General features: G+C 45.7%; 2 protein-coding genes across 2 annotated transcripts; one reads left to right on the top strand and one right to left on the bottom strand.

The window, feature by feature from the left end:
- Positions 1 to 1,498: 1,498 nt before the first annotated feature.
- On the bottom strand, positions 1,499 to 2,488 carry LOC124616548 (trypsin-7-like). Its single transcript, XM_047144865.1, has 2 exons — positions 2,105 to 2,488; positions 1,499 to 1,612 (listed from the first exon to the last, which is right to left on the bottom strand). Exons 1-2 carry the CDS (start codon positions 2,486 to 2,488, stop codon positions 1,499 to 1,501), a joined length of 498 nt encoding a protein of 165 aa, XP_047000821.1.
- A 17,823-nt stretch (positions 2,489 to 20,311) lies between these two features.
- LOC124616547 (trypsin-1-like) lies at positions 20,312 to 27,178 on the top strand. The gene is made up of 2 exons (XM_047144864.1): positions 20,312 to 20,434; positions 26,690 to 27,178. The coding sequence occupies exons 1-2, from the start codon at positions 20,312 to 20,314 to the stop codon at positions 27,089 to 27,091; spliced, it is 525 nt and encodes a 174-aa protein (XP_047000820.1). The 3' UTR covers positions 27,092 to 27,178.
- The last annotated feature ends 522 nt before the right edge of the window (positions 27,179 to 27,700 follow it).

The following is a 27,700-nucleotide window of genomic DNA, read 5'->3' as shown; positions in this document are numbered from 1 at the left end:
TTAAAAGGCTAGACAAAAATTTTTTCCCGGCAGTGGTTAGTTGTCTATAGGATTTGATGAGAGTTTTTGGGGTATCAATATTGTGCAAGAACCCTACAGCTTACCCCCATTTTTCTTAAAATTTCAAACATATTGCACTATTTGACATCCTGCGAATGTGTCTTGATTTTTCTTTAGTCTGTCTCTCTTAATTACACACTTCGCTGAAGGAATTCCTATAGCTTCCTTGACTAGCGAGTCTCAGAATGATGAGGTTGCCGACATTATCGTACAGCAGAATGTGGCCAGTGTCGATGCAGAATTCTGTCGCAACCGATTTGTTGAGCTGTAGCAGCCGGTGTACCTTCCGTGTTCTGTGCATGACTGTACGATGTACGAAGGGATTTTGTAAACACCCGCTTTGCGGACCCTCAGGTCATCCGTGACGGGACCAAAAAGTGCTGCTGTCTTCGCTGGAGGGCGGAAGATCACTTTATACTCTTACTTGGTGGCGATCCGAACTATTTTTAACGACTGAGTTCCAACACATGGACTGAAGCCACGGATCTAAATCTCTCTAATCTACCTCATTGTTTAAAACACCCTTAGATTTCATACATAATGCTCTGCAGATCTCTTGTGGCTTTCATTTATATCTGCATCACACTCCACAAGCCACCTATCTGTGTACGACGAATCGTACTTCTGGTACCACCAACGGTCCCTCACTTCCCTGTTGACTCGCGAATGCAGCTTGTGAAAACCGATTGTCGGTAAGCCTCTTTATCAGCTCTCACGTCTCGAATTTTCTTCTTATGATTACTTCACCAGATGTATGTGGGAGGTGATAATATGTTGCCCGACTCCTCCCGGAAAGCGCTCTTTCGAAATTTCAATAGTAAACTTCTCCGTGATGCACAACGCCTCTCTTGTATATGACCGTAACTTTTAATTGCATTGACATAGAAGCTTAATTTTTGTACACTGTCAAGGGACGATAGTCCTCAGTATTTAACTTAAATTTCAGCGTGATATCTTTACCCGTTTCTGAGAAAAAGGCTTCTTAACACACGGACACAGAGGCAATAAAGTGATCCTATACGGGTTCCGTTTTAACCGACTGAGGCATTGAACCCTAAGACTGGGCTGATTTATATGGAGATACGCCTGCTCTCGATTTACACCAATGCAAGTGGTGCTCTTTCAGGTGTGGAAGCTGCGGAAGCATGTCTTCAGTCAGTATGCTCCGGTTCATTCGCACTGTGAAGAACGACTCCGCAAATCGCAGTGCGCCAGTGATCAGGTAACAAATAAGATTTTTAACAACAGAACTACTCCTCCGGTTCTCGATAACATCAAGTGAGTGTTGTGCACTGCTATATTTGCTAACGATATCTGAAACCTGAACTTTAGCTTCGTAGACGAATGGAGTATTATATAGAAAATAGTAGTATTCCAGCAAAGGTGATTCGAAACATGACGTGAAATATCGTACGTCAAAGACTTCCTTCTGACATTTTTATGTGTTTGGTTCCTGAAGTTTGCATGCATCCACATCAAACTTGGGCACTTTCTGGGAAAGTGAGGCAGCAGTCCACCGTAAGGACATTTCTTCAAGCTCTATGCAGGTGGTCTGGGAAAGATAAAAAAAGGAAAGGTACAGAGAAAAGTATGTACAATATTAGGGCTCAAGTCAGAGAACAAGGAAAGCTTCGGAGTAATTATCTAGCTCACATGAGACACTTTTTGAAAACTTTGAATTGTAGACCTAACATTCAGTAAAGACCTGGGGAATCTATGATATCGTACGAAAATTATGGCAATCGCCATGATGATGCAAAATAATATAAACTATTTCTACTAAGTAATTATCGAATGGTTCAAATGGCTCTGAGCACTATGGGACTTAACATTTGAGGTCATCAGTCCTGTAGCACTTAAAACTACTTAAACCTAACTAACCTAAGGACATCACACGCATCCATGCCCGAGGCAGGATTCGAATCTGCGACCGTAGCAGTCGCGCGGATCCGGATTGAAGTGCCTACAACCGCTCGGCCACCGCGGCCGGCAAGTAATTATCAGTGAAAAGGAATTTAAGAAATAAAATTGCAGTTCGACTTGCCTTGATGAGTGCGACATCATAATCAACCGTGAGGGGGATGTAAAGTGGGTGCTCGTACATCTCAGCTGCGAGCAACACGACACCGCCGCTCCCCCTCGTAGATGTACCCGCACGCAGCGAGACGAACTGCAGTATATGCTCGAAAACGCCGCTGAAGCCATCTAGGCACAACGAGGACGTCAGCACCCAGTCGGGACTGATGAGGGACCCTCCACAAGTGTGGTCTCCCGCCGACTCTACAGACACCTGCCAAGGGAAACTGGAGATGCTGGCCTCAGACCCGCCGATGATGCGAGCCTGTCCGGTCCTCCGCAGCCGGCCCCTGGTTGGCGATGCCAAACCTGGGGACAGGAGGCATACGAGCAGTACTGCCAGGCGAAACATCGTGGACTCGGCCTGTACCTCACCGCTCCGTGTTCGTCTTTATACACTAGCTGCACTATAAATAAGTGGAGCTAATGATCACGTTATCTCCGCCCACTTGAAATCAGACGTCAAGTGGTCTTAAGATTATATATCACATCACTCATCTCAGCACGGAACAGTCATAAGCAGTCTGTTTTTGATGTCGTAATCCATTAAGCTGACGCCACACCACACGATGGTTAACTTCGATGATGGCTACGCTAGTATACTGCCGGAAAAATATCTCAAGGACCATGTAATTTTACTAACAAGTGAAGTGACAGATAGTTCATCATTAAGGCGGTAAATGATGATAAATTCACATCAACGGAAACGCACATGCCACAGTAAACAGTGTCAACACAATCAACACATTGTGCACCCCCATCTGATTGCAACGCGGGCCTATATTCTCACCACCCAAATCATCATGAAGGTGCCGAATGGCATCCTGCGATATGTTGTCGCAAAGGTCTTGTGCCTTTTAGTGGTTCTTGTAGACCCTGGTCAACTAATAACTTTGGGATTCATCATATCCCATAGGTGTTCAATCAGCGGGATGTCTGGTTATCTCGTTGTCTAGACCGCTCACTGTACACCACGAAGAGCACGTTCCATCACAGCAGCCGTACATGGACCTGCGTTGTCCTGCTTCAAAAGCGCATCGCCTTCCTGTCCAAGAAATGGCAGTAGCACAGCCTCTGAACTTAAGTAACAAACACTGGTTCCCTTACCCTGCAGAATCACCGAATGTGACTGCGAGTCGCAACTGACGCCCCTCGTTCCCATCATTCCCCCCCCCCCCAACCCACACCACACCCACACACACACACACACACACACACACACTCCTTGACTCCTTGAAGGCCGGGATAGGAAGTGCGTGTCGTTAGCAGATGTACTCTGGGATAGGCAGATCTACGCCACATACGAGTACGTCGACCACTCGCATACAAACAGAGCCTACCCTCGTCACTAAGGACAACAGAGTACCATTCCAGCCTCCAGTCAACTTTTTCACGACCACAGAGTAGCCATTCTGGGCGATGTCGTGGTATCACTGGTTGCCTGGCCAGTAACAACGTGAACTTACTCTTCCAATGGTCCGTGATAGCGCAGCTGGTTCAATATGTCCCATATCCCGTCCCCGGTTGATGTTCGCTCAGCCACCGCTGTTCCCAGAAGGTATCGATCTTGACATGCGTCTGTACTACGCAGACGTCAAAAACCTGGTTTGCAGGTGTGGCAATGTTCCGCAAGCAACTGTTGAGAGCAGCGACACACAACCGATACATTGTGCCCAGCATGTGCAGCAAACCGTCGATACGTCCATTTCGCTTCTCGCAGGCCTAGAAAAGTACGTTTCCGTCGGTGGGCGTGGTTGCATCCTAGAAGAAAAGTTGCAAACACTGTTCGTCTCTAAACTCAGCAAGCAGAGTCAAAACAAAGTGTACAAACAGGCCTTCTCAGTGCCATCCGACCGCTGATCTCCGTGCAAAAAGAATCTCTATCACTACAACCTTTCACTACGGACGTATTACATCCTGGTGCCAGTGAACACAGTTCTTGACAATGTTTTTTTTTTAATTTTTTCAGGCACTTGTACACACAGTGTCTCTCTCTCTCTCTGTCTCTCTCTCTCTCTCTCTCTCTCTCTCTCTCTCTCTCTCTCTCTCACACACACACACACACACACACACACACACACACACACACACACACACATACACACAAAGCACACAAAGTCATTCACAAACTCTCACAGTCACTGTCATTCACACACTCGTTCACACATTCATCCACACTGTCACACCGACACTCTCCCACTCGCACAGAACATCCAATAAATTACAAACCGTTTATGTAGTTCCCTCATGCATAAGAATACAAAATTTGAAGATGTTGTGATATAAGCACCGAAAAAATTGTTCCTTCAAATGTACAATTGTAATTGCTATTTGGTCAATGACGAATGTCTGTCCCCAGAATTACGCTGTATTGATTCTCAGTTGGATAGAACATAATGAAAGGAACTTTACAATCTCAAATCCTTCCACTGGAGTGAAGGATGCATTTTTTACATCCACATCTACGTGATTACTCCGCTATTCACAGTAAAGTGCTGGCAGAGGGTTCAATGAGCCACCTTCAAGCTGTCTCTCTACCGTTCCACTCTCGAACGGCACGCGGGAAAAACGAGCACTTAAATTTTTCTGTGCGAGCCCTGATTCCTTTTATTTTATCGTGATGATCATTTATCCCTATGTAGGTGGGTGCCAACAGAACTTTTTTTCACAATCGGAGAAGGAAACTGGTGATTGAAACTTCGTGAGAAGATACCGTCGCACCGAAAAACGCCTTTGTTTTAATGATTGCCACTCCAACTCACGTATCATGCCTGTGACACTATCTCCCTTATTTCACGATAATACGAAACGAGTTGCCCTTCTTTGTACTTTTTCGATGTCATCCGTCAGGCCCACCTGATGCGGATCCCACACCGCACAGCAATGCTCCAGAATAGTGCGGACAAGTGTGGTGTAAGCAGTCCTTTTGGTAGACCTGTTGCACCTTCTAAGTGTTCTGCCAAGGAATCGCACTCTTTGGTTTGTTCTACCCACAATATTATCTATGTGATCGTTCCAATTTAGGTTATTTATAATTGTAATCTCTAAGTATTTAGCTGAATTTACAGCCTTCAGATCTGTGTGACTTATCGCGCAATCGAAATTTAGCGGATTTCTTTTAGCACTCATATGAATAACTTCACACTTTACTTTATTCAGGGTCAATTGTCACTATTCTCACCATATCGATATCTTATCTAAATCATTTTGCAAGTCGTTTTGATCATCTGACGACTTAACAAGACAGTAAATGACAGCATCATCTGCAAACAATCTAAGACGGCTACTCAGATTGTTTCCTATGTCGTTAATATTGATCAGGAACAATAGAGGGCCAGTAACAGTTCCTTCGGGAACGCCGGATATTACTTCTGTTTAACTCGATGTCTTTCCGTCTACTTTCCGTCTATTACTACGAACTGTGACCTTTATGACAGGAAATCACGAATACAGTCGCACAACTGAGGCGATAGTCCGTAGGAGCGCCGTTTGGTTAGAAGACGCTTGTGAGGAACGGTGTCGAAAGCCTTCTGGAAATCTAAAAATATGGAATCTGCTTTAACGACGATTGACCAGCTATATTGTAGCTAAATGATAAAGGATCTTTCTTTCTATGTATTCGCATCACATTACACTTGTCTACATAGAGATTCAATTGACATTCCCTGCATCATGCGTCAATTCGTTGCAGATACTCCTACATTTCAGTACAATTTTCCATTGTTACAACCTCTCGATATACTACAGCATCATCCGCAAATAGCCTCAGTGAACTTCCGACGTTAGCGACAAGATCATTTATATATACTGTGAATAGCAACGGTCCTACGACACTCCCGTGCGGCACACCTGAAATCGCTCTTACTTCGGAAGACTTCTCTCCATTGAGAATGACATGCTGCGTTGTGTTATCTAGGAACTCTTCAATCCAATCACTTAATTGGTCTGATAGTCAATATGCTCTTACTTTGTTCATTAAATGACTATAGGGAACTGTATCAAACGCCTTGTGGAAGTCAAGAAACACGGCATCTGCCTGGGAACCCCTGTCTATGGCCCTCCGAGTCTCCACAAAATACGACCAGTCTTGTTCGAGATGCCAACTCGGTATTACCATCACTCACCCGCTGAACGGTTGGTTTATAGCGAAACGCCCGTCTGACCCGTCTTTTACTGTATCCATTCTGACGGGAGGTGATCTCAAGGTGAGTGACCTCAGCCGACAAACTCTCGGGGTGTGAAATGACGTGGGCCCTGTGAACCAAGAAACGAAGAAACCCTTCAGACTGAGTCTGAAGATGACAACAATCACCCTGTAGATAGAAGTCAGTGTGAGTAGGGCACCTATAAGCATGTCCCAGTGTAGGATCATCCTTCCTCCTGACTAACAGTTCGAGGAAGGGAAGGCACCCATTCTTTTTCACTCCCATCGTGAAACAAATATTCGAGTGGATTGACTTCAGATTCTCTAAAATTAACTGCAATTCTCACTGTATGCGGTCAAACAACGAAAGTGTAGGCTTCATAACTGAAAAAAGACGCAGCTTCCAAACCCGCCGACTCTAAGGCACGTTCCACGAAATCTTCCATAAACAATTTTGCAGTAGTAAGTGACACAACGCGCTTCCCATCACAACTACGTCTGCTCGTAGTACTGGTCATTGAATAAAAGTTAAATGGAAGTCAACACATGTCGAAGAATATTCGTTAATTCAACACCAAACCTAACCTCAGTTAACGCAACGAATCATTCAGAAAAAAAATACGAGTGGCAAGAGAGACCTCATCAAAACTTACTAGAATATCAGAGTCTGTGAAACGCTTTCCCTATAAGCGACGTAACTAATCCTGAACAGATTAGCAAGGTGTTTTACCGAACTATAACTTGTTACCGGCAGTCGGACGATGAGGAACCCCTTATTTCTGCATTTTCGGCAGGCCATATAACCTCGGGGGAACACCACAGTTAGTTTTAAGGTTCTTGACAGTCTTCTGCGACTAAGATCTTTTCTTCAAGAGGCTGTCAGTCTTTCTCTCAATTCATTTTGTGGGGTCGGCTCCGATGTTGCCACACACTGAATTAGATGGCAAACACTGCATCTTTTGAATGTAATCCTGCTTTTCCAGAACAACTGTAACATTTCCCTTGTCCGCCGGTAAAATAACAATATCCGAATCAACTCTAAGTGAACGTACAGGAGCCCTCTCTGCCGCTGAGATATTACTGTTGAGTGGACAAGCTCCAGTCACCACACGATATGCCTCCCTCCTACCCTCCCCTGCAGCCTCAGCAGGTAATTTAAAAAACAGCCTGTTCAATAGAAATAATAAAATCATTCACTTGCAAACGCCTGGGCGTCCGTGCAAAATTTGAACCTTTCCCTACCAAAGATATATCTGCATTTTTAAAAGGTTTCTCCGTGAGATTTATCTCAGAGGTTCGAGATATAGTATTAGATACCGAGCCACGGAAACATTCAGACTTCGTCAAACGCCAGGCAGTCACAGAATGAAATTATCACTCAGATTGCGACCATGAAGCACAGTTCAGCCTGTCCCAACCCGCTGCATTCCTGTTGAACACTGTATTCGCCGGGAGAAACTCAGGTCTCAGGTTACCATGGTTACGTGGCGATATGTATAGAGACTTCCATATTCTATGTTTGCTCCGTCATAGTCTCAGTCATTGCACTCCCTCTTATTTGCCTTCAGCTCTTACACTACTATCGACCAGCACAGCAAAAATGCTCTTTCTCAACAAAGTAAAGTCCTCTCTGTGCCATCACGTAACACTCTCATGTTCCCTAAATCAATTTACGTATCAGGAACACGACAATGGTACAATCGTCCTCAAAATTTCAAACTAATTAAATTCTTTCCAAATTTCTTCTGTCACAAAAGCCATCTCTTCCACATACCAGTCAGCAGTTCATACTCAGCAATACCCAATTTTCTACAACTTCTCCCTCCCCCTTGACAGTACGGCTCCTTATTTAAATGCTGTCTTTTCATAACAGCTACTTCACTCTCCCTTCAATCTTCTCATCTTCCTGTACCCCTCCTGCTTCTGATAATGGTAAATGGCTCTGAGTACTATGGGACTTAACATCTGTGGTCATCAGTCCCCTAGAACTCAGAACTACTTAAGCCTAACTATCCTAAGGACATCACACACATCCATGCCCGAGGCAGGATTCGAACCTGCGACCGTAGCGGCCGCGCGGTTCCAGACTGAAGCGCCTAGAGCCCCTCGGCCACAGCGGCCGGCCAAAGGGAAGCAAGAGAAGACGTTATTAACTGAGCAGTCACTGGCAGTATTGAATACTGCCTGCAGTTATGATTCAGTGTTAAAGAGTCGACTGTTAATTCAAGAGGACCACTGGTTTCGAATAGACACTTCACTCTGTTGCACCATAATTTAAGAAAGGAATTAGAGCTTAAAGTTGCTTTTCCAAACTTTGCTAGCATGTGCTTTAGTGTATTAATTTGTAAACTGTCAAATCTCAAAATGGTTCAAATGGCTCTCAGCACTATGAGACTTAACATCTGAGGTCATCAGTCCCCTAGAACTCAGAAATACTTAAGCCTAACTATCCTAAGAAAATCACAACATCGATGCCCGCGGCAGGATTCGAGCCTGCGACCGTAGCGGTCGCACGGTTCCAGACTGAAGTGCCTAGAACCGCTCAGCCACACCTGCCGGCTAATAGTAAATATGGTTTCAAATGTGCTCAACTAATCTACAGGGTGGTCAGAAACAGCCTGAAAGGCTTGCAAGTGTGTTGTAGAATTTTTGCTGGGAAATAATACTGTTAGAAACAAATGGTATACGTTGCACCGTCTCCAAGTTACACTGGCAGAAAAAAAAAAATCGCAACACCAACAAGGAATGTACATCTGGAAGATGATGTCTCTTCAAATTTCGCGTCAGACGCGGCTCTAGTAGCGCCATTGTGAAGATGTAAACCAGGTTTGTTTTAAATACACACTATAACGGTAGAGCAGTAGTTGCCTTTGAGACTGGACATGGTGAGTTGATGTTTTACTCAAAAATGCCTTTATGAAGACAAAGAAAACCATTAGCAACACATTACTAAGTTTGAATGAGGTCTTATAACAGGGTAACGAGGAGCTGGACGTTCCTTTTGCGATATTCCAGAAAGATGATGCAGAAACGTCGTCACATTACATGACTGCTGGCAGCGGAGGTAATGAGGATGTACGCTCACAAGAAGACTGGACTCCGGACTGTCATGTAGCACTACCGAGAGGGAAGACCACAGTGTTCTGCGTATGGCTCTGGCGCATCGTACTGCATCTGCAGCAACAGTTTGAAGAGCACATGGCATCACATTGACACAACGAACTATTACAAATGGCTTACTTCAAGGACAGCTCCGAGCCAGTCATCCTGCAGCGCCCATCCACTGAACCCAAACCACAGCCATTTGGGGCTTCTGTGGTGTCAAGCGAGAGCTCATTGGAGGACATTTTGGAGGGCAGTTGTGCTTTATGGTGAAAACTCGTTCTACCTCGGTGCCAGAGATTGCCGTGTGGTGGTTAGAAGGAGATCAGTCGAGGATCTGCAACCAGTTTATCTGCATGCTGGACACAGTATACCTACACATGGAATTATGGTTTGGGGTGTGATTTCGTATGACAGCACGAGCACTCTTGTGGTTATCCCACGAATCCTTACTGAGTATATGTCAATCTGGTGGTTCGATCTGTTGTGCTGCCATTCATGAAAAGCATTCGAGAGGGTGATTTCCAACAGGATAGTGGCCTCCCACATACCGCAGTTGTAGCGCAACATGCTCTGCATAGTGTCGAAATTTTTCCTTGGCCTAATCGGTAACCAGATCTTTTCCAATCGGGTATATATATGGAACATCATCTAACGACAGCTCCAGCGTCACCCACAAACAATATTAACAGCCAATGTATAACGGACCAAATGCCACAGGCATGAAAATCTGTCCCGCTAGCTGACATCCGGCACCTGTACAACACAATGCATCCACGTCTGCATGCTTACATTCAACAATCTGGCGGTTACACTCGTTATTACAGCACCAGCATTTCACATTTGCATCGAATTATCTCGCGCCTACTTTAACCTGTGCTCTTGCAGTGTTAACCACGTAAATGTGTTACGTAGATAAATGTATTCCCATAACTTCGTTACTCTACGTTAATTATTTTTTGGTGTTGCGATTTTTTTACCGTAGGTGTGTTTAGGACTGAAGTTACCTAAACAGTTCGTAGCGCACGCAAATGAAGGGAGCCTGAGGTGTCGCCAAACATTTACGAGGTTTGATTTTCTCAAACAGAAGAAACGCAAGTTCACATAGCTTACATCTATCACTTCCAAAAGAGGCACATTTTTACTGGTAATGAGCATTTCTGTATGTGGTAACTTACGGGCCCATCGCATTTTAGCACATGAAGCTTCATGTTGTTTTCTGTTTACAACTATATTAATGTGGTTAATGCAATTGTCATGCTCTAATGCTGGAGTGAAGTTGATTTTAGGGTGCTTGAAACTTACTGTCTGTGCAAAGTTATCCATCTCTTAATTAGTGCCTTTAAAGTGGAGAATTTTATCATGTAGGTATCGTTTGTAATAAATGATATTCTGCTGTAAGTTATCGTATTTCTCAAGAAACTTGTTCTTCAGATCAGTTGTGTAATACATCTTATACATTGAAGGATTACTTAGATAAAACAGAGTAGGGGTTTGACAAAAAATGTTGTACAAATAAATAATAACAATAATGATTATAAAATATCCAACATTCCACATAACACCTTTACTTTATGTGTTTTTGCTTCTTTTTTCCTTTCAGGAAATACTTACCCCCAAACTATGCATATCACGATACTAACACCTCTTCCTCTTTGTGAGCTCAATATCTCACTCATTATGGAGGGATGCTGACTCAGTTTTTCAGGATAGAAAATGGGAAGTTGTGGTACAGAAAATGGCCCAGAGATCACCAGTGTGTGTGTGTGTGTGTGTGTGTGTGTGTGTGTGTGTGTGTGTGTGTAGTGGGCGAAGTGTTATGAAACAATGTGTGTATAGTGTGTGCAGTGACTAATAGTGAGATATGAGTGAACAGTGTGGCATTACATTATTTAATAAGTTATCTGTAAAAAAGGTATTGTATACCAGGAGTAAATCTAATGATAGTGTCTAACTAAAAGTCTGTAAATATATGTGTATACGAATTAGCTGGTTTTACATTGATCTGAACTTGCAAATACTTTGACATGTCATATATCCTTGTAAAAAGAGAACTACAGATGAATAATGCTACTACTACTACTATTACTACTACCGTAATGAATATTTCTGCTTAAGCTGCTGCCCAGTGCAAGACCCTTCGGGCATGGATGTATGTGATGTCCTTAGGTTAGTTAGGTTTAAGTAGTTCTAAGTTCTAGGGGACTGATGACCTCAGATGTTAAGTCCCATAGTGCTCAGAGCCATTTAAGATAAAACAAGAAAGAGACTGATGAGTTATTACAAAGCGAATAACAGAAAGGTATAAACGACAAACGAATAAGAAATGAGTCAAGGCTGACCACCTGACACGTTTCGCAGCTTCATATAATATATTCATTATTCAGTTTCTCTTTCATTGCCTTGACGTCTTTATTAGCAAAAACGATAATTAAAGTTAAATAGGTCATCTAAACGCCAATAAGCAATTTCAAACAATTATTCCATTATCCTTCTGGCGTGTATCTGGGATGTTATCTGTTCTTGTTCCGATATGTCACCTGACAACCTATCAGCTATTCTCAAGGTGAGTCGGCTTGACAGATCTTTAAATCACTTTGCACAATACTGTAGAATAATTGCGTGTGCATCAGAGATAACACCTCTGGTAAGATGTAGTGGACCTGGTAACAAGATAGATATAATTTGACGCGTCTAACACTCAAATTCAGCAACGACAATGTCAGTGAATTCACAGAGCTTACGAAATATTTGGTTGATTATCATGCATGGCATATGTTGAAATATCGGGGAGTGATGACTTACAATAATAGTTCCTTTGAGAGTGCATATGTGATATGAGTGTTTTTCGTGATTTGTTGAGCTGCCAACTTTCATGTTACTGCCAAGGATTACGTGACCATTTTGGCTGATCACATTCACACCTTGTGCAAGGTGCCATTGGGCTAAGGCTGTAGCTGATCTGTTTTGTCACTGTTTTGCAGAGAGTGTCGCATCTCAAGGTGCCAGCCCCCACTACGGTCCAGGTGTATACAAAGGAAAATGTGTACACGGAAACACAAGGAAAGGGTTGGCACTAACACACGAACTGTAGTTGCGTGTCCTGATTAAACATTAATGATTACTAAGTAGTGACGGAAACAATCAGCTACTGTAATGAAACTAGAGTTGCACCTTATGAACATTTATTGTCATGACCTCAATGATTGCTCAGAACAAACAAGGGTCAAATACTCATCATGATAGAATGAGTGCGTATACATGTATGAGTGTGTAATAATTGCTGATTTTCAGATAGAAAGGACTGGAAAAGTTCTCGTAAAATAGACCTAACGAATAAGAAATCGTTCTAACTTTCTCAATCTCGAAATTGAAGTGTTGGTGATGATTGCAGCGGAAGGTTAGTGAGTAAAGAGAAATAGAAGCCCAAAGAGGAAACTCATGGCCCAAAGGGCACCAAACAGTGAGTGGTTGATCAATCTGAATCCTCGTTCCTATCACCCTCTACGAATTATGTACACCTTGGCTGCGACTCTCGCACCATCTAGGGAAGACGAGGAGCGGTGAGATGGCAGGTAGACTCGGGCGCTACCGTGGCACAGCCCGCCTACTCCTGAACTGTCTTCTCCTCTAGCGGTGAAAAAGGCAGTTCCCAGACCTCTTAACGACCAAGTCCGTCTCCTACGGCTCCCGGCGAAGCAGGGATCTCAGCAAGGAAGCCTCTGATACTTTAGTCTACTGATCCTTTTCGATGTGAGCCCTCCAAAACTATCATTATGACCAATGTGAGACCGTGTACTTTATTTCACCAATCCGAAACCTCCTAACAGTTTTCTTCTGGAAGGTTCGGCGTGGATTCTTTTGAAAGATTCCCGACGCTGATTTGTCCGGACTCCTCTTTCCAGCAACCTGCCAGTAATTCCCTAAGCCACATCGCCGTTCCAAAAGATTCCGAGTTCCGGCCTACCAAATGGAGTCCCGCCAAAAACTTTCCTCAAATTTGCCTTCTCAGTTCTTATGCTCAAGGGGTCAGCGTCCCGTCGGCACTAGACAAAGAACTCGCTTGTGGAGAAGCCCCACAGTTACTGCACAATACTGAGATGTTGTCGCACGGAATACACCATATGCATGGGTGGTCTGTCTTTGAGAGAAATCTCTCTGAAGGACGTAAGCCACCCTCCGCCGCAGTGAATGCGACAGTGGGCGGTCGCTCACAGGTGTTTGGTGCTCCAACCAGCCTGCTGAAGGTAGGTAAAGACAGCATAAATTGCAAGGGCCATGTTTTCACGCTCTGATAACCATCAGAATAAATTCACCACCCACTATACAACTAAATGAAATTAAAGTAAATCTACAATCATCACACCCTCTCATCGATATTACTGTTCTTTTGCTTACATATCAGAATTTATTGGTTAATTAGACCTATCTTATCGATGTATTAAGTGTGCTGAGTAAAAATGAGAATGAAGCATCAGGCTCTCTACAACCTGATTCGTTTCACATGGTAAATTTTTTGTTCCTCAATGGTAATTCTGGCCGCACAGTTCGTGTCGTTCAGGACTCGTTTTATGAGTACGAGGATGAATTGTCGTATCTCCCCCGAGCATCACAGTCACCAGATTGCAGTGTAATTGAAGCTTTGTGGTCTACTTAGGAGAGAAGCTTGCGTGATCGGTATTCACTTTCACAATACTTGATATTGCAAATGTTTGCTAGAATATAATACATAAAATTTCCCCGAAAACGATACAGGATCTGTATCAATCCATTCCGAGAAGACTGGAAGCTGTATTGAAAGTGACCTGTTTTTCTAAACCCTGTTAGGCATGACAGTGTGTTATGTTTATACACTGAAGAGCCAAAGAACCTGGTACACGTGCCTAACATTGTGTAGCCCCACCCCCCACCCTAGCACATAGAAGTGCCGCAATAGGACGTAGCATGGAGGCGAGTAATGTCTGACGTAGTGCTGGAGGAAATTGACACCATGAATCCTGCAGGGCTCTCCATAAATCCGTAAGAGTACGAGGGGGTGGGGGTCTCTACTGAACAGCACGCTGCAAGGAATCCCATATAAGCTTAATAATGTTCATTTCTGAGGAGTTTGGTGGCCAGTGGAAGCGTTAAAACTCAGAAGAGTGGTCCTGGACCCACTCTGTAGCAATTTTGGGCGTGTGGTGTGTCGCATTGTCCTGCTGGAATTGACCAAATCCGTCGAAATTACCATGGACATGAAAGGATGCAGCTGATCAGATGTGATGCTTACGTATGTGTTCACCTGTCAGAGTCGTATCTAGACGTGTGAGGGGTCCTATATCACTCCAAGTGCACACGCCCCACACCATTACAGAGCCTCCACCAGCTTGAACAGTCCCCTGGTGATATGCAGGATTCATGGGTTCATGAGGCTGTCTACATACTCGTACACGTCCATCCGCTCGATACAATTTGAAACGAGACTTGTCCTAGCATGCAACACATTTCCAATCATCAATAGTCCAATATTGGTGTTGACGGGCCCAGGCGAGGCGTAATGCTTTGCGTCATGCTGTCATCCAGGATACAGAGTGGGCCTTCTGTCCGAAAGCCCATGTCGATAATATTTCGTTGAATGGTTCGCAGGCTGACTTGCTGATAGTCCAGAATTAAAATCTGCAGCAATTTGTGGAGGGCCTTGCACTTCTGTCACGCTAAACGATTCTCTTCAGTCGTCGTTGATCGCTTCTTGCAGGATCATGTTCCGGCCTCAGCGATCTAGGAGATCTGATGCTCCACCGGATTCCTGATATTTACGGTACACTTGTGAAATGGTCGTACGGGAAAATGCCCACTTCATAGCTACCTAGCTTTGCGTCGACTGTAACACTTAAATCTTGACAGTCTGGCATTGTAGCAGCAGTAACCGATCTAACAACTGCGTCAGGCACTTGTATTATACAGGGAGTTACAAAAAGGTACGGGCAAACATTCAGGAAACATTCCTCACACACAAATAAAGAAAAGCTGTTATGTGGACATGTGTCCGGAAACGCTTAATTTCCAAGTTAGAGCTCATTTTAGTTTCATCAGTATGTACTGTACTTCCTCGATTCACCGCCAGTTGGCCCAATTGAAGGAAGGTAATGTTGACTTCGGTGCTTGTGTTGACATGCGACTCATTGCTCTACAGTACTAGCATCAAGCACATCAGTACGTAGCATCAACAGGTTAGCGTTCATCACGAACGTGGTTTTGCAATCAGTGCAATGTTTACAAATGCGGACTTGGCACATACCCATTTGATGTATGGATTAGCACTGGGCAATAGCCGTGGCGCGGTACGTTTGTATCGAGACAGATTTCCAGAACGAAGGTGTCCCGACAGGAAGACTTTCGAAGCAATTGATCGGCGTCTTAGGAGCACGGAACATTCCAGCCTATGACTCGTGACTGGGGAAGACCTAGAACGACGAGGACACCTGCAATGGACGAGACAATTCTTCGTGCAGTTGACGATAACCCTAATGTCAGCGTCAGAGAAGTTGCTGCTGTACAAGGTGACGTTGACCACGTCACTGTATGGATAGTGCTACGGGAGAACCAGTTGTTTCCGTACCATGTGCAGCGTGTGCAGGCACCATCAGCAAGTGACTGGCCTCCACGGGTACACTTCTGCGAATGGTTCATCCAACAATGTGTCAATCCTCATTTCAGTGCAAATGTTCTCTTTACCGATGAGGCACCATTCCAACGTGATCAAATTGTAACTTTTCACAATCAACATGCGTGGGATGACGAGAATCCGCACGCAATTGTGCAATCACGTCATCAACACAGATTTTCTGTGAACGTTTGGGCAGGCATTGTTGGTGATGTCTCGATTGGGCCCCATGTTCTCCCACCTACGCTCAATGGAGCACGTTATCATGATTTCATACAGGATACTCTACCTGTGCTGCCAGAACATGTGCCTTTACAAGTACGACACAGCATGTGGTTCATGCACGGTGGAGCTCCCGCACATTTCAGTCGAAGTGTTCGTACGCTTCTCAACAACAGATTCGGTGACCGACGGATTGGAAGAAGCGGACCAATTCCATGGCCTCCACGCTCTCCTGACCTCAACCTTCTTGACTTTCATTTATGGGCGCATTTGAAAGTTCTTGTCTACCCAACCCCAGTACCAAATCTAGAGTGTCTTCGTGCTCGTATTGTGGACGGCTGTGATACAAAATGCAATTCTCCAGGGCTGTATCAGCGCATCAGGGATTCCATGCGACGGAGGGTGGATGCATGTATCCTCGCTAACAGAGGACATTTTGAACATTTCCTGTAACAAAGTGTTTGAAGTCACGCTTTGACATTCTGTTGCTGTGTGTTTCCATTCCATTATTAATGTGATTTGAAGAGAAGTAACAAAATGAGCTCTAACATGGAAAGTAAGTGTTTCCGGACACATGTCTACATAACATATTTTCTTTCTTTGTGTGTGAGGAATGTTTCCTGGAAGTTTTGCCGTACCTTTTTGTAACACCCTATATAGGTGTTGCCGACTGCAGCCTCATATCCTGCCTGTTTACAAATCTCTGTATTTGAATACGCGTGCCTATACCAGCTTCTTTGGCGCTTGAAATCAGCCCTCGAATAACATGAAATTCCGTTAGAAACAATACAGAAACGGACCAAATTGCGGCACATCAATGTACAAAGGGTATTTCCAGTGTCCCTTGCCAGCAGAAAGGGACGGAAGAGAGAAAGCTTGCCCACAGGCTGAAAATAAAAGCTTTCTTGGCTAAGAAGAAGGAGAAAAAGAAGCCTCATGGTCCTCAGTGGGCTTAAATGAATAGAAGAAGGAGGAATTTAATATAAGAGCTATTCAGGAAGATGATCATACAAAAGATCTTATGCTGAGGTTACAACAGTCATAATATCGTATCAGATCTCTCTTTGCCCCTCCTGGTGCAGCAACTCGGCGTGGCATGGACTCAACAAGCCGTTGGAAGCCCCGGAAGAAATACTGAGCCATGCTGCCCCTATGGCCATCCCGTAATTGCGAAGATGTTACCTGTGTAGGATTTTGCGCACTAACTAACCTCACGATTATGTCCCATAAATGTTCAATGAGATTCATGTCGTGCTATCGGGGTGGTGGCAGATCATTCTTTCGAATTGCCCAGAATGTTCTTCTAATCATTCACCAACAGTTGTGGACTCGTGACATGGATCATTCCCATCCACAAAAATCCCCTCGTTGTTTGGGAACTTAAAGTCTATGAATGCCTACAAATGGTCTCCAAGGAGCCAAATATAACTGAGGACCAAGTCCATTCCATTTAACACAGCGCAAATCATTATGGAGCCATCACCCGATTGCAAAATGCCTTTTTGAGAACTTGGGTCTACGGCTTGGTGGGTTATGCGCCACACTTCAACCCTGCCATCAGCTCCTACCAACTGAAATCGGGACTCATCTCACTACGCCACGGTTTTTCAGTCGTCTAGAATCCAACCGATAAGGTTACGAGCCCAGAAAAGGCGCTGCAGGCGATGTGCTGTTATCAAAGGCACTCGCGTCGGTCGTCTGCTGCCATGGCCCATTAACGCCCAATTTCGCCGCACTGTTCTTGCGGATACGTTCACCATACGTCCCACATTGATTTCTGCGGTTATTTCATGCAGCGTCGCTTATCTGTTAACACAAACAACTCTAGGTTGCTCTCATTCGTGAAGTGAAGGCCATCGGGCACAACGTTGTCTGTGGTGAGAGGTTATGTCTGAAATTTCGTATTCTTGGCGCTCTCTTGGTAGCTTGTATATCGGAATATTGAATTTGACTTCCGAAATGGAATGTCCCACGCCTCTAGCTGCAATTATCATTTCGCGTTCAGAGTCTGTTAATTTCTGTCGTACTGCAGTAATCACGTCGGGAACCTTTTCACGTGAATCAACTGAGCACAAACGACCGCTCCGCCAGTTCACTGTCCTTTTATACGGTGTGTACGCGACCTTTATTGGTATATGTACACTACTGGCCATTAAAATTGCTACACCAAGAAGAAATGCAGATGATAAACGGGTATTCATTGGACAAATATATTATACTAGAACTGACACAAGATTACATTTTCACTCAATTTGGGTGCATAGATCCTGAGAAATTAGTAGTCAGAACAACCACCTCCGGCCGTAACAACGGCCTTGATACGCCTGAGCATTGAGTCAAACAGAGCTTGGATGACGTGTACAGGTACAGCTGCCCATGCAGCTTCAACACGATACCACAATTCATTCAGAGTAGTGGCTGGCGTACTGTGACAAGCCAGTTGCTCGGCCACCATTCACCAGAAGTTTTCAGTTGGTGAGAGATCTGGAGAATGTGCTGGCCAGGGCAGCAGTCGAACACTTTCTGTATCCAGAAAGGCCCGCACAGGACCTGCAACATGCGGTCGTACATTATCCTGCTGAAATGCAGGGTTTCGCGGGAATCGAATGAAGGGTAGAGCCACGGGTCGTAACATATCTGAAATGTAATGTCCACTGTTCAAAGTGCCGTCAATGAAAACAAGAGGCGACCGAGACGTGTAACCAATGGCACCGCATACTATCACGCCGGGTGATACGCCAGTATGGCGATGACGCATACACGCTTCCAATGTGCGTTCACCGCGATGTCGGCAAACACGTATGCGACCATCGTGATGCTGTAAACAGAACCTGGATCCATCCGAAAAACGAGTTTTGCCATTCGTGCACCCAGGTCCGTTGTTGAGTACACCATCGCAGGCGCTCCGGTCTGTGATGCATCGTCAAGGCTAACCGCAGCCATGGTCTCCGAGCTGACAGTCCATGCTGCTGTGAACGTCGTCGAACTGTTCGTGCAGATGGTTGTTGTCTTGCTAACGTCCCCATCTGTTGACTCAGGGATGGAAACGTGGCTCAACGATCCACTACAGCCATGCGGATAAGATGCCTGTCATCTCGACTGCTAGTGATACGAGACCGTTGGGATCCAGCACTGCGTCCCATATTACCCTCCTGAACCCACCGATTCCATATTCTGCTAACAGTCATTGGATCTCGACCAACGCGAGCAGCAATGTCGCGATACGATAAATCGCAATCGCGATAGGCTACAATCCGACCTTTAAGAAAGTCGGAAACATGATGGTACGCATTGCTCCTCCTTACATGAGGCATCACAACAACGTTTCACCAGGCAATGCCGGTCAACTGCTGTTTGAGTATGAGAAATCGGTTGGAAACTTTCATCATGTCAGCACGTTGTAGGTGTCACCACCGGTGCCAGCCTTGTCTGAAAAGCTAATCATTTGCTTATGACAGCATCTTCTTCCTGTCGGTTAAATTTGTCTTCTGTAGCACGTCATCTTCGTGGTGTAGCAATTTTAATGGCCAGTAGTGTACATACCGTTGTTCCATGACGTTTGTGTGACTTAAGGTAAATAAAATTCTCCTCTGCCACAATGTGCTTTAGACAATCATGTTTTACTGCCTTGCGAAATGGTCAGACAAGAGAGATGTAAAAAATACGATAATCTGTGTGATATCAGTGCAGTGCCACTTATGATCTATATCGGACGGAGATAAGGCTGGGAGTGGTGTCATCATTTTCTCGGCCGGCAGGAGTATAAAGAGGGCCGGGACAGGAGGCATGCAGCACAGCCCAGGATGTCGCACCCCGCCACAGTGACCAGGTGCCCTTGTCTGTGGCTGCTGCTGCTGTCGGCGGCTGCGGCGTGGCCGTCCGCGGTCTGGCATTGGACCGGCGCCCACGACCGCATCGTCGGCGGCCACGAGCCCAGCATCGCCGACCACCCCTGACAGCTGGCCTTCGAGCTCAGCGGCGACCAGTCGTGTGGTGCATCGCTCATCGGCCCCTCCTGGGCGCTGACCGCCGGCCACTGCGTCGAGGACATCAGACTAGTCTACATGGCGCTGCGAGCGGGCTCCTCCGTCCGTGGCAGCGGCGGCACAGTGATAGAGGCAGCAGCCGTCTTCCTGCACCAGCAGTACGTTAGCCGCACCGCCGACTACGACATCGCAGTCGTACAGGTTAGTGAAGTTTACTTTATTACTACCTGAGTACCCAGCGCTGCACCAGCAGTCCAGCTGCTCTTTTCCCCCTCTCTGCCCATCTCGTCCTCCCCCTCTCACTGCCCATCTCCTCCTATCCCCTCTCTCTGGTCACCTCATCCATCGCCCACTCTCCGTCCACCCCTTCTATTCCTCCCTTAGTCCATCTGCTCCTCCTTCTCTCTCTGTCCTCCTCCTCTTCCTTCGTCTCTGTGTCCATCTTCGCTTCTTCCTTTCTCTGACTATCTCCTCTCCCCCTCTCTCTGTCTATCTCCTCCTATCCCCTCTCTTTGTGGCCACCTCCTCCATCACTCTCTATCCATCCCCTCCTATTCCTCCCTCAATCCATCTGCTCCTCCCTCTCCCTGTCCACCTCCTCCTCCTTCGTCTCTCTGTCCATCTTCGCTTCTTCCTTTCTCTATCTCCTCTCCCCCTCTCTCTGTCTATCTCCTCCTATCCCCTCTCTCTGGCCACCTCCTCCATCACTCTCTGTCCATCCTCTCCTATTCCTCCCTCAATCCATCTGCTCCTCCCTTTCTCTCCCTGTCCACCTCCTCCTCCTTCGTCTCTCTGTCCATTTTCGCTTCTCCTTTCTCTATCTCTTCTCCCCCTCTCCCTGCCTGTCTCCACTCTTCCCTTTGTCTGTCCATCTCTTCTAAACCCTGTCTCCATCCAACTTCTACCCTTCTGTTCTCTGTCCATATCCGCCTCCCAATTTCTCTCTTCATCTCCTCCTCTTTCTGTGCCCATTTCTCTGTCCACCCCTTCCTCCGACTGTCTTCTCCTTCCCCCTCTCTGTCTGTCCATCTCCTTCTTCTTTTTCTCTCCCCACATTATCACCCCCACCCCAATAGGAGGGTGCTGGTTCCTAGCCACACATTACTTCTTTCCTGATAGTAAAATAATAGGTGTACAAAGTTTGGTTGAAATTGATCCATGAGTTTGGGATGGGCTTTTTACCTGCGGGTTTGCCCGTGTACGCACGTTTTACATGTACACTGTAGGAAAAATAGTCGCAACACCAAGAAATAATTAATGTAGAGTGATGAAATTTCGATCATAAATCTGTCTAGGTAACATATTTAAGTAATTAACATTGTAAGATCACAGGTTACAGCAAGCTCGCTGTAAGCTACTGCAAATGTGAAATGCTTGTACATTAATAGGTGGTGTAACCGCCTGAATATTCAACGCAAACATGCAGAAGTGGATATATTGTGTTGTACAGGTGCCAGATGTTAGTGTGTGGGATGGAGTTCCATGCCTGTTGCACTTGGTCGGTCGATGATGATGATGATGATGTTGTCTGATTTGTGGGGCGCTCAACTGCGCGGTCATCAGTCATCGGTCGATACAAGGACGATTAATACTGTTGGTGGATGACGCCGGAGTTGTCGTCTGAAGATGTCCCATATGTGCTCGATGGTGACAGATCTTCTGGTCGAACAGGATAAGGGAACATTTCGACACCCTGTAGAGCGTGGTGGGTCACAACAGCTGTATGTGCGCGAGAGTCATCTTTTTGGAAAATACCTCCTGCAATGGAAGCTCAGCAGTTCGAATCACAAGACTGACGTACAAATTTGCAGTCAGGGTGCATAGGATAGCCACGAGATTGCTCCTGCCATCAAATGAAATAGCATCCCAGACCATAACTCCAGTGTATCTAGCACGCAGACAACTTGGTAGCTGGCCCTCAGCTGGTCTCCTTCTAACCAACACTCGGTCATCACCGTCACCGAGGAAGAACCTCTAGCATGCCCTCCAACGAACTTTCGCTTCTCACCACTGATACTGCAAATGGCGGTGGTGTGGGACCGGTGGAATGCACGCTGCAGGGATAACGGCTCGGATCTGTGCATGAAGTAACCGATTTATAACAGTACATTGTCTCAGTCGCTTAGTGTAGTGGCAATGATTCTAGACTGTTGCTTGGAGGTCTGTGGGTTCAAAACTCACCTGAACTGAGAAACTCTAATTTCCATGTGCGGTTCGCATACACTGTAGAAGTATCCACATCTGACAAGAATCATTGTACTGGAATGTTCTGTAGGTGTATATAGACCATATGTGTTCTAGCCGGAGGCAGTTCGCTCCGCGCTCTTGTATGTGCAAGTGCTGAATAAACATTCGTTAAGTGAAGTTAGTGCTCGTCATTCGTCTACTTACACTTTTTTCTATGTGACATTATTCTGGTGGAGGCGCTGGGTATTGGAACTTGTGATGCTGCACATATCGACGACACAGTGGCTCCTATCAGGATGTGAAAGGACAATTTAAGGTAGTTGATGGATTACTTTACAAGAAAAACTTTGATCCGTTTGGAAAGAGGTGGCTACCAGTGCTTCCTAAACACATGCGCTTAGATGTTTTACAGAAATTCCATTACACACCTGAGGACGGACATTTAGGATTTATTAAGACATATGATAGGATCCGGAAGAGATTTTTCTGGCCAGGTTTATTTAGGAGTGTCCGGCACTATGTGTCGCATTGTCGAGAGTGCCAGAGGAGGAAGGCAGTACCTCAGAAACCACCTGGCCAACTCATACCAATTCCACCAGCCGAAACGCCTTTCCAGAGTGTTGGGATTGACCTCCTCGGACGATTGCCAACGTCTGCTAGTGGCAATAGATGGATTATTGTTTGTCCTTATTATCTGATGCGATATGCCATTATAAAAGCCGTGAAAACAGCCGAAGCATTCGAGGTAGCCAAATTCATCGTATAAGACATTGCATTAAAACACGGTGCAACAAACTCGTTAATTACGGATCGAGGGAAAGTTTTCAATCGAATCTTGTGACAGAGATAAACTGTCGGTGCAACATTACTCAACACATGACGACTGCCTACCATCCGCAAACTAACGGGCTTACTGAACGCCGTAATAAGACCTTGGCCGACATGTTATCAATGATCGTCAATGTTGAGCAGAGCAACTGGGATGAGGTGCTACCTTTCGTGACGTTTTCCTACAACACCACCAAACAAGATAGCACAGGATTTACGCAATTTTTCCTGATGCATGGGCGTGAGGCGACGGCCACGACGATGGACCCTGTGTTTCCGTTACATCCTGATGACGTGAACGACAACTACATCGGTCAGGTGTTAACCAGAGCTGAGGAAGCTCGGCAGTTAGCTCGACTCCGCACGCTGCAGACTCAAGAAATCGATCGCCGAAGATATGACGCGAGCCACCGCCCTGTCGTCTACCAGCCTGGTGACCTCGTCTGGATCTTTACTCATGTTCGGAAGACTGGTCCCTCTGAGAAACTCCTCAGGTGCTTCTCTAGACCTTATAAGGTTGTAGGACAGTTGTCTGATGTTACTTATGAAGTTGAAGATTTCGACCCCGACACAAGACGCCGAAAGATCAGAGATACGGTCCATGTCCTTCGAATGAAGCCCTGTAAGGATCCCGGAACCCAGGATAAATTCGAAGCTCCACCGGCAGGCAACAAGCGGAAAGCGGGAAGGGAAATCATAAGACTGCCTCCCAGGCGAACATCAACCATTGGGAGTCAGAGTATGCAGGACCGATGACTCGTTCCCGGACTAGGAGGATGTAACACCGAGACGCTGTTCTCTTGAGGCAGCAATGTTGCAGAAGAAGCTGCGTAGCACAGTCGCCGTGGTGTGCCGCCACGGTAGCTCAGTGTGTTCCGTCAGAGGGTTTAGCTACCCTCTGCAATAAAATTTTTTTTAGAAAAAGCAACTGATTGACGGGATCAACGATCAACCTGAATGGGTGACATCGGACGTCCGCAACGGACAAATTCAACGAACAAGATAGAACAGAAAATGAGATAAAAAATAGTGTAGTGGCTATGTTATTTGTTGCATGGAGGGTCGTGTGTTAAAACCTCACCCGAAGTGAAAAATTTTAATTTCTGCGTTCGGTTCGAGTATACTCTAAAAGTATCGACAAAATACAAGAATCATTGTACTGGAATGTTGTGTAGGTGTATATATACCGTATGTGTTCTGGCAAGCCGGCCGGAGTGGCCGCGCGGTTAAAGGCGCTTCAGTCTGGAACCGCATGACCGCTACGGTCGCAGGTTCGAATCCTGCCTCGGGCATGGATGTGTGTGATGTCCTTAGGTTAGTTAGGTTTAAGTAGTTCTAAGTTCTAGGGGACTTATGACCACAGCAGTTGAGTCCCATCGTGCTCAGAGCCATTTTTTTTGTGTTCTGGCCGGAGGCAATTCGCTCCGCGCTTCTGTATGTGCAAGTGCTGAATAAACCTTCCTTAACTGAAGTTAGTGTTCGTCTTTCATCTACTTACACCTTTCTCTACGTGACAATATTGTCACTGTGGTGCGAGATACTGCTCAGATTGATGCTGCAGATGCAGTACAATGGGCCAGAGCCACACGCCGGACACGATGGTCTTCCCTCTCGGTAGTGCCACGTGGTCATCCGGAGTCCGATCTTCTTGTGAGCTTACATTCTCGCTATCGTAGTTGCCAGTGATCATGTATAGCGGCAACATTCCTGCCACGCCTTTCTGCGATATGGCAGAAGGAACATCCAGCTTCTCATACTCCTATTACACGAACTCATTCAAACTCAGTGGGATCTTGATAATGGCGTCTTTGTCGCCCGAAAAGTATATTTGATCACCAGTAACTCACCACATTGTATCTCGAAGGTAACCATTGCACCGAGTACTTACATAAAACATGATTTGCATCCTCATAGTGTAGCTACTAAAAATTGTTCAAATGGCTCTGAGCACTATTGGACTTAACTTCTGAGGTCATCAGTCCCCTAGAACTTAGAACTACTTAAACCTAACTCACCTAAGGACATCACACACATCCACGCCCGCGGCAGGATTCGAACCTGCGATCGAAGCGGTCGCGCGGCTCCAGACTGCAGCGCCTAGAACGTACTATAGCCACTCTCACGCGACTGGCGCGAAATCTGAATAGACATCATTTTTCGGATGTAGAAACATGCCTACCAGCTTTCGTTTTTGTCGCGCCACTCCTTCTCGGTATTTCGATTATTTTTTCATGTCATTGTATTTATTCTAGTGTTATATAAAGCCAGCTTCTCTTTCTTTCTCTCTCTGTTCACCTCCTCCATCAACCGCTCTGTCCACTTCCTCCTCTCTCTGTCCATCAGCTCCTCCCCACTCTCTTTCTCCATCTTCTCCTCCCCCATGTTTCCGTACATCTTCGCGTCTTTGTTTGCCCAATCCATCTCGTCTACCCCTTTCCTTGTCCATATTGACCTCTTCTCTTACTCTGACCGTATTTTCCACCCTGTGCTTCGGTCATCTTCTGCCACTTCCTTTTTCTGGTCATCTCTGCCTCCTCTCTCTCTCTCTCTCTCTCTCTCTCTCTCCACCTCCTACTCTTAGCCTCCTGTATCCATTTCTCCCTGACCATCTCTCTCTCTCTAACTCTTTCTTCGCCCTACATGAGTCCATCTCTCCTTCCCCCTCTTCGTCTGTCCGTCCCCTCCTCCTTCTCCTCTCTCCACGTCATCACCCCCACCCCAAAAGGAGGTTACTGGTTCTTACCCCTCACACTATTTCTTTTTAGAGAGTAAATAGTAAGTGTACAAAGTTTGGTTGAAATCGACCCATGAGCTTTTTATCTGCGACTTTGCCAGTATTTACACACTTCACATACAGGGAGATTCTTATTAACGTTTAAAAAACCACAAAGCGACGTAGATGACGCTGAGACAAATAATTTCATATAAGACCCATGGAGTCGCAAATGTCGTGAAATACCTCTAAAATGGATGAGAAATGTCGATCATGTGGCGTCACCGTATAACATACTCCGCCACGCGAGCATCTGTTGGGATTGCGCGTGAAGGGATGACTGAGCGACGCAGTACTTGCATTCGAACACTTTTGTAAATGTGATCTGTTGCAACCGTAGAAGTTACCAAATTATTGTCCTCCCTGTAACCAAGTAAAAGCTGTTCTTATTTTGCGTGTCTTTCCTTTGGTCAGTCCCATAGTGCTCAGAGCCATTTGAACCATTTGAATTCACATTGGGTCTAAGGTCTGGGAAGATGAGATTGTTTTGACCCTAAGACTCTCCGTACTGCATCTAAGTGATGCCATTTGTCAGTGGATGGGACAGTGTCTGGTCAGTGTCGTGTGGTTCTGATCGAGAAGTTAGTTTTATATTCCTATAGCGGCGTAAGGTCATGGGATAGTACAAAATAATGGCTAATTGTCGCTTACACTGTTTCGATTTACAGGTGAACGGATCCTTCACGCTGGGTCCCAATGTGCAGCTAGTGGGACTCCCGGCTGAGGGCTACGACCCTCCGAGCGGGCTGCCTGTGACGGTCAGTGGCTGGGGTTACCAGCACAGCGGCAACGGCCCGGCCGATACGCTGCACGCGGTGGACATCAACGTGGTGGACCGTGAGACATGCCGCAAGGTGTTCGTCGCTGTGAATTCCGTGACGGAACGCATGATCTGCTCTGGAGAGTTCACCCGAGGAGTATGCGTCGGTGACTCTGGTGGGCCACTGGTCAACAACGGTACGCAGGTGGGCATCGTCTCGTGGGGGCCCACCTACTGCGAAGTCGGCATCTCCGTCCAGACCAATGTCGGCTACCTGAGAGCCTGGATCCGAGACACCGCCGGCATCTAGACTTCACCAGCTCTCCTCAGTGGATACAATGGTTTAACTCAACAGCAGATACTATCATCCATGCGTTTTTGTTAAATAAAAACACGTTTTTTGCCGTATCCTTATATGGCGTCCTCTAAATAGTCTGTGGGTCATTAAAATCGCAAGACCAGGAAGTACAGCAAACAGCAAATGACGAAATTTTGAAGATGTCTTGTGAGGGAATTTTGGACGGGCCCTGGAAGGGAATTTTGGAGATGTGGTACAATAGCCGTATCCGGCAGCAATAATGTCTCTAACCTAGGGTGGTGCTTATGGCTTTCCCATGGTTCTGTGGAATGATTAGGTAGAAAAACATACAACTACAGTTTCACCAGTTTATTATGACAAATAGGTGTAGTCTGAAAAAGACAAATGCGGCAACTGTTAAAGCCTTTTAAAACTGACTACCACAAGGAAAGCTTTCTTTTAGTTTTAAGAAATAGCGTCAATGAATTGACAACTGGTATGTTAACTGACACATTCCGCTTGCTAACTCCGCAAAACAGCCAAACTTAAAACGTTTTACATTTAAAACAAACAGCAACTGTTAGATAATACAGTCTTTAAACATTTTAAACCTGAAAGTCT

Source organism: Schistocerca americana, chromosome 5 (assembly GCF_021461395.2).
Source record: "Schistocerca americana isolate TAMUIC-IGC-003095 chromosome 5, iqSchAmer2.1, whole genome shotgun sequence".
NCBI lineage: Eukaryota > Metazoa > Arthropoda > Insecta > Orthoptera > Acrididae > Schistocerca > Schistocerca americana.
This window is presented reverse-complemented; position numbering and strand designations above follow the sequence as displayed.

Excerpts from the sequence above, each read along its gene's own strand:
- LOC124616548 (XM_047144865.1), bottom strand. The coding sequence starts at position 2,488 with ATGTTTCGCCTGGCAGTACTGCTCGTATGCCTCCTGTCCCCAGGTTTG. Across the intron at positions 1,613-2,104 it reads ATGATGTCGCACTCATCAAG|ACCACCTGCATAGAGCTTGA; the intron begins GCAAGTCGAACT and ends TATCTTTCCCAG.
- LOC124616547 (XM_047144864.1), top strand. The coding sequence starts at position 20,312 with ATGGCGCTGCGAGCGGGCTCCTCCGTCCGTGGCAGCGGCGGCACAGTG. Across the intron at positions 20,435-26,689 it reads ACGACATCGCAGTCGTACAG|GTGAACGGATCCTTCACGCT; the intron begins GTTAGTGAAGTT and ends TTCGATTTACAG.